This window comes from Musa acuminata, unplaced genomic scaffold, assembly GCF_036884655.1.
Source record: "Musa acuminata AAA Group cultivar baxijiao unplaced genomic scaffold, Cavendish_Baxijiao_AAA HiC_scaffold_1041, whole genome shotgun sequence".
Classification (NCBI taxonomy): domain Eukaryota; kingdom Viridiplantae; phylum Streptophyta; class Magnoliopsida; order Zingiberales; family Musaceae; genus Musa; species Musa acuminata.
In genome coordinates this window covers 22,501-30,031 of record NW_027021255.1, presented here as the reverse complement: position 1 = coordinate 30,031, position 7,531 = coordinate 22,501, and the positions used below count along the sequence as shown (strand labels likewise).

General features: G+C 34.4%; 1 protein-coding gene and 2 non-coding genes across 3 annotated transcripts in view; 1 reads left to right on the top strand and 2 right to left on the bottom strand.

The window, feature by feature from the left end:
• The first annotated feature begins 2,634 nt into the window (after nucleotides 1-2,634).
• Nucleotides 2,635-2,705, top strand: TRNAC-GCA (transfer RNA cysteine (anticodon GCA)). The gene has a single exon. It is a non-coding gene; the product is annotated as a tRNA-Cys (tRNA).
• Nucleotides 2,706-4,682: 1,977 nt separating this feature from the next.
• Nucleotides 4,683-7,531, bottom strand: part of LOC135665745 (uncharacterized) — a 3,334-nt gene continuing 485 nt past the window's right edge. Inside the window, exon 1 of the mRNA XM_065177392.1 lies at nucleotides 4,683-7,531. This exon is cut by the window's right edge and continues 485 nt beyond it. Within this exon, the coding sequence (XP_065033464.1) occupies nucleotides 6,949-7,077 (129 nt within the window). The 5' untranslated portion in view covers nucleotides 7,078-7,531 and the 3' untranslated portion in view covers nucleotides 4,683-6,948.
• On the bottom strand, nucleotides 6,355-6,428 carry TRNAD-GUC (transfer RNA aspartic acid (anticodon GUC)). Its single transcript has one exon. It is a non-coding gene; the product is annotated as a tRNA-Asp (tRNA).

Below are 7,531 nucleotides of genomic sequence, written 5' to 3'. Positions count from 1 at the left end.
GAGGGTCAGTATAAATGATCTTTCCCTCGTGTTCGGCTATAGCGGAAACCCCCGAATCCGAGCCGTTTGGCGTTCCAGTCCAGTTCCAACAATGCACCTCTCGGACTGAGAAAGCGGAACTGCTTGGCGCTGCATATTAGAACTCATTAAAGCCCGATTCGCATCATTATGCTCGATAAAAGGAATGAGGGAAGCTCCAATAGAAAAAATATTGGAAGGGAAAAATACTTCTAAGATGAATCTGTTCCCATGCAATAGTCAGGAACTCTTGACGGTATCGGGCTGGAACAACCTGTTCTTCCTGAATACCCCGATTCAAGGCCAAAGAATTTCCCGCTGCTACCATATAATATTCATCTCTATTTGGTGATAAATAAACTATCTGTGCCTCTTTTGATCTTTCAGATATTTCATAAAATGGACTCTCTATAGATCCCCAATGGCCAATCCTCACATGAATGGCTAAGGATCCAATAAGTCCAACATTGATTCCTTCGGACGTGTCAATTGGACAAATACGTCCATAGTGGCTAGGATGAATATCTCGTATCCGAAAACTAGCAGTTCGCCCCGTCAATCCTCCAGGACCCAAATAACTCAATTTTCGCCCATGAACGATTTGTGTCAATGGATTAGTTCGATCCAAAACTTGAGATAAAGGATGTAGGCCAAAAAACGATTCATAAGTGGTTGTTAATGAAGTTGAAGTTACCAAATTTTGAGGAGTCGGTATCAATTTATGCCGAATTGCTCCACATATAGTTCCTCGAACCGCATTTTCTAAACGAACAAGAGCCAGTCCGAATTGATCCTGTAACAGATCCGCTATAGAACGAATCCGTTTATTTTTCAAGTGATTCATATCGTCAAGTGTACCCATTCCAAATTTAATTCCGATCAAATGATCCGCAGCAGCCAATACATCTCGTGGTAATAAAAATGTATTGTTCTGAGGTATATCAAGATTCAGTCTCCGGTTCATATTTCGTCGACCAATCCTTCCTAATTCACATCTTTGTTGAAAAAATTTCTTTTGTAATTCTTTACATAAAGACTCAGAAAATACCGGATCCCCGCCTACACAAGCAAATTGTTGATAAAATTCCAAAATAGCATTTTCTTTTGACCCAATCTTTTTTTTCTCCTTATCATTCGGGAAAGACAAGAAAATTTCAGGGTAACAAACATTATCTAGAATTTCTCTTAGATTCGAACCCATAGCTGATGATAGAATTAGAATAGATATTTTTTGTTTCCTACTTACACGGGCCCATATCCTTGCTTTTCTATCAATTTCTAATTCCGATCTTCCTCCCCAATCTGATATTATTGTGCTGGTATAGACAGAAATTCCGTTATGGTCCAATTCTGAACGGTAGTAAATACCAGGACTTTGCAATATTTGATTGATCACAATTCTGTATATTCCATTTACTATAAAGGTTCCCAGGGAATTCATTAGGGGAATGTTTCCAATAAAAACGGTTTGTTCTTGCATATCTCTACCGGTTTTCCAAATTAATCCCGCGGGTACATATAATTCAGAAGAATATGTGAGTGATTCATACACAGCATCTCTTTCGTTTATCAAGGGTTCTACCAATTGATATCTTTCCACAAATAATTTAAATTCAATTTCTTGATCTGTATCTTCAATTTTTGGAAACTTATGAAATTCTTCCGTCAAGCCCTCATTAATGAACCTACAAAATCCCTCAAATTGGATCTGACTAAATCCAGGTATTGTGGACATTCCCTCATTTCCATCATTCCGGAGCATCTTAATCTTAAGTTTCCTGTTTATTGAAAAATCCCATTATTAGCTCACTATTTATCGAACCATACGGATCGATCTAGCAATGATGGAATGTATATTCTGTTTACTGAATCACATGAAATTTTAGCCAACTCCATATACCATATATGTATTTCATACGTATGAACGGAAATGAGACAGAGGAATGAAGAGCATTTTCGACGCAAGTTCGAATTTGCGACAGGTACAACAGGAACAATATAGAGTTTCCCTTTTTAGCATACTTAATTTTATTTGAGTTTCATTTCATGTTCAAAAAAAATTTCGAATTATTTTTTTGCTAGTAGAATATATAGAATATGATTGAATTGCGTAATAGGAGTAATATTTATTAAGTGCATGCCAATATAGCTATCTACCTGTCCGCATATCACATCTTTTATCGTAATTTCACTTGTGGCAACAGAAGTCAGGTCGCACTATATCATAATTCCTATTTTTTCTATTGCATATAGAAAATGAAAAAAGAAGGCACGACGATTCTCTATAGGGATATGGGATATGTACATAAGAGCGGTATCTGTGTAACAATTTCTGTTTTGAGGTTTACATATACACATATATATTGTTATAATTTATATTGTTATAATTGAAATTGAAAAAGATTGATTATTGAAAATAATTGATACTGAATTAGTCATAAATCAATTTGATTTTGTTATGCCATTAAGGAAACGCAACAATTTGAGATACAAATTGAAGAACCTTTCGCTAATTCAAAACAACAAAACAAATAGTTAATGGTTCCAATTTGCCCTGAATTTTTCAGTCTTTGACCAGAAATCTATTTTTTATCTTATTTGGATCGAATTTGGTTTGGCGACATGGCCAAGTGGTAAGGCGGGGGACTGCAAATCCTTTATCCCCAGTTCAAATCTGGGTGTCGCCTGATCAACAAAAAACTTGGGATTTCTTATTCTGCTGATTTAACTCGACGAATTCTGTCCCCGGAGAAGGAGAGGCAAAAGGATAAGCCTATCGATACTTTATTTTTAGAATCTGTAGTTCTATAAAGAAAGTCAATTTTTTTAAAGAAAGTCAATTTTTTTCTAAAAATCCGGGCTTTGGGTGTGGCCCAAACCGGTACAAATAGGGATGAAGTAAGCCTTACTTATTAATATGATTATGATTTTAATATGATTATGATTGGTTCGGACATTTATTTTATAAGTAGAATAAATAAATAGTGAAAGTAAATTCTGGGATTCAAAACTACGAAAGTAAGAGGTCGGAAATCTTGGTATCCAAAGGTTCCTAAAGGACACTCCATTTTTGCTACTAGGATTGAAGAAGAGATTGTACGAAAGACTATCAAGAATTCCTAATTATTTTACACTACCACCGTTGTGTCTACTGACTCTGTCTGGAATTCGATTGGATAGGCTGATGGGAAATCAATTTAGAAGTTGTGGAAAGGACTGAAGATACTTTGTATCCAGACTCACGAGAGTCTCTGAGTACTCAAACATTCAATCAGGATAGTTGGTCGGCTCTTATTGAGTAAAGAGTAAAAGTAAAAGTTGAAGAAACAAAAAAATTTCTTTGCCCGTGTAGGAATTTCTTTGCCCGTGTAAGATAGGGGGATTACGAAAAAAAGAAAGAATGTATGTAATACTGGTGATGGTGTCTCCCCATTCTTTCACAAAAAAAACAGTAAGGCTTAGATCAAATAGGAAATAGAGGTATCTGATAGATAGTTATCTATCTTGATGGTATATTTTGATGTCTTTTGCTTATGAAAAAGGGTAACAAACAATAGGTCTTAGTACTCCTACATGTTCCATTGGGATAGGAGTATTCCTTTGTTATTTCATTTTCCGAGAAAAGGTGTGTGTATTGTATTTATGCTTAATGCTTCCCGATTCTACCAGAAATCTTATAATCTTGTTACGAGTAGATTCATTGGATTGGTTCATCAATAGCCTTAAGTTAAGTCAGAATTCCATTTTGACTCTGCGCCATTGATTCCACTATGATTATTGATCAATAATGGAATAATTCCTTCATAGAGATAGGAGACATAATTTATATGGATATAGTAAGTCTCGCTTGGGCTGCTTTAATGGTAGTCTTTACATTTTCCCTCTCACTCGTAGTATGGGGAAGGAGTGGACTCTAGGGGTACTACTAATCGAGTAATCGATTGAGTAATTGAATTCTATCAATTGTTTAATTGATCGTTTTGCAAAGCTTTAAAAAAAGAATGTCTCTGTTTCAAAATTATACTGAAATACAGTAATGAATAAGAAAATACAATAATGAATAATAACCATTCGATCAAAGAATGAATGATTACTATAGTTGTATTTCGAAACCTAAATCTACGCATGATAGGAAATTTTTTCCAACCGAATTCTTCCTAAATATTCTATTTTGATAAACCAGCTCTTACCAGAATTATGGATATTACAAAAAGAAAAAATCTGAAATTGGTTTTTTCTTTTTTTCTTTATTTGTTTCCCTCTTTCTTTACTTTTACTGTTCTAAGAGAAGAGAAAGCCGTTCCGCTATTCTAATTATATTAGATTACGACAATACATACTTTCTATTGGAAATGACTAGTTGTTGTCCAAAGAGGTTCTACACATAATAAGATTAGATCTTTCTTCCGTTGAGCGATCCACATATCGCGCATTTCACCTTTTTTTTAGACTCCTAGAGATTTTTTTATGCTTTTTTTGACTCATCTCATGTCATGTTTAAGCATAAAAAATTGGGAAGGTCTACTCTATTAATCTACTTCTTTTTCAAATCTGAAGAAGTTATCATGGAATAGAACTCCGCAGATCATCTGTTAATAGATCAAGCAATGACTTCTTGAGATGGGAAATCTAAAAAAAGAAAAAGATTCTTTTCTTTGGTTTCGTTTTCTTTTATCTTTTTTTTTATTTAATTTATAGTAGAATATGCCCATACTCTTTTTGTCTTGCTCCATTGATTCCTTTGATAGATCTCGGGACCTATACCTATATATATATAAATTCTAAGAAAGCCAGGAATTAGAAGAGTTGGTCTTCAATTATTTTGAATTGATCGAAATCCACACAAGTAAATGTAGCCAAAAAAATAATAGAATTGGACTGTTATTTTGATGTACTATTTAGATATACATCTAATCTATGTACATACATATTGTATATTGACCTAGATATAGGCTTTCTCTATATAAAAGCCTATATCTGTATACAGTACAACTTTCTATGAAAATCATTAATAGGATAATAAATACTATACCATACTATCTCGGCTCAGATACTACTATCTCAGATACTTATTATCTCAGATACTTATGATTCCAGACAGATCATTTCATTTAAGACTTGGAGTTTGAATCCGTTTCTTTCATTTATTCAATCATTGATAAGAACTAATAAATCAAGTTTCAGTCAAATTAATCATTTTGACTGACTGTTTTTACGTAGATGATAAGTAAAAAGGCAGTAGGAACTAGAATGAACAGTGCAGTAGCAATAAATGCGAGAATATTTACTTCCATAATCTCATTGTTTTTTTACTTCGCAATAACTCGGGATCTAATCCCATAGAGATGAGAAATTTGATTCCTGTAAATTCAATGGGATGAATTGCATCCTGATGATACTGAATCGGATCAATATTATGAATAACAATATCTGATCTATCAAATCGATTCATCGTCGAGAATTGAATAGTATAACATAGGAAGATCCTTTATCCATACTAAATCTGAAATGGGATTCCTGATCCAATAAAGAATCCCATTGAATTTTCATCCTTTTCCACTTTTTCTTTTCTATAAATAACCCTACCGTCTTCCTTATATACTCCTCCTTCGTTATACTTATACATACAATTATGTACATACAATTATGAGGTATTATATGACTGGTATTCTATGAATCACACACAGATCCAAAGAGTAGAAGTGAGATGGAAAAAGGACGGGTTAAGTATAAAAGATCTAATATATATTCCAACAAATTTAATAAAAAGGAACGTTGCTTGGTCTTTTCTTTTATTTGATTAGTATCTCTTTCTTCGATTGGGACTGGAAGGCATACATCAAAAATTCAGTGTGCAATTTAAATGAGAATGAGATAGATTGTTTCCAATTAGTCATTGAGGATACACAAACAAAGTCGAAGCTAAAAAGGGTTGTCGTTTAACCTGACAAGTACTCTGTCGAGGTAATTATGTTAAGTTCATTATGTATTGTACAATAAACGAATACAATTTGCGTATGTACTCTCGGTAAAAATAGGAGCACTCTATTCTATTTCATTTATCAAGAAAATCGAAAAAGAAAGTCAGACGAGTATCTCTTAAAATACTAAATATAGGAATACCACCGATTGTACGAATCTATATATGTTATGTCTCTCCCTTATCACTCGGCACTAGTGGAAGAAATGGAAATTCCTGTATTTGTCTGATGATAAATGCGAAATGAAAAACAAAAGAAATAAGGATCTCCACTGGGGATTAGATCTTGCCCCCTGTCTCCTTTTTCACGGAAAATAGATAAATTCATTTCTCCATTCATCGGTCGGATCCTAGTTCGGGACTGACGGGGCTCGAACCCGCAGCTTCCGCCTTGACAGGGCGGTGCTCTGACCAATTGAACTACAATCCCAGCGAGGTGTATGGTATACATATTCTTAATGGTTTCAGAAAAACATTTTCTTCGTCGCGTTGTAACAGAGACACGAATGATATACTAACTGATATCATATACACATAGAACACATAGATATGGACTATAGTGAAAGTGACACGGATTACTAGTAACCTGTGTTTATTTTATTTTATTGCCAAAAATAGATAATCAACCTTTCATTGAGAAAAAACGATTTTTCCTTTCATAATCTTTGCTTTGATTAAGTATTATGAATCTAGATCGTTAGAAAGAAAAGATCAGAACGAATGAGAAAAACATGGATAGAGAAACAAAAATGGACTCTTTCTCTTTTACGGATCAGGTATTTTTGTTTCTGGGGGACAAATTGGTTATATCATTGGTTATATCATATTCATGGAGCGGCGAATTTTTGGGCCGAGCTGGATTTGAACCAGCGTAGACATATCGCCAACGAATTTACAGTCCGTCCCCATTAACCGCTCGGGCATCGACCCAGGAAGAATTCCTTCTAGGCTTATTGATAATCCATGATCAACTTCCTTTCGTAGTACCCCCAGGGGAAGTCGAATCCCCGCTGCCTCCTTGAAAGAGAGATGTCCTGAACCACTAGACGATAGGGGCATATCCGCCCAACTGTCATCATACTATGATGATAGTATGAGTAGTTTTTTGGAATTGTCAATATAATCTAATGATATGACTAGATCTGAACACTCTTTTCTACTTTTATGTTATGATTCCATAGAATTTTGTTTTGGATTTGATGGTTCATGAATGAACCATCCCATACTATTTTATATAGCGAAAGGAGGTACAGGACTCCGTCAGTTCAGGCAGTGATTGGTCCGACAGAACAGAAAAGGGGGTAGAACCCCACTTAATTTCTTTTCTTCAATTTTAACTCATTAATTTTAACTTAACTCATTGCTTCGTTCATTGTTCAGATAAAATATGCCTATCACTATCTCACATTAAGTCAGAAAATTAAAAAACGATAGAAATTTTCCTTTTTTCTTTTTTATTTTTTTATAAGAATTCGGTTCAGGGTACGAATACCCTCATCACATGATTCAAGAAAATCTATCGAATCTATGTCG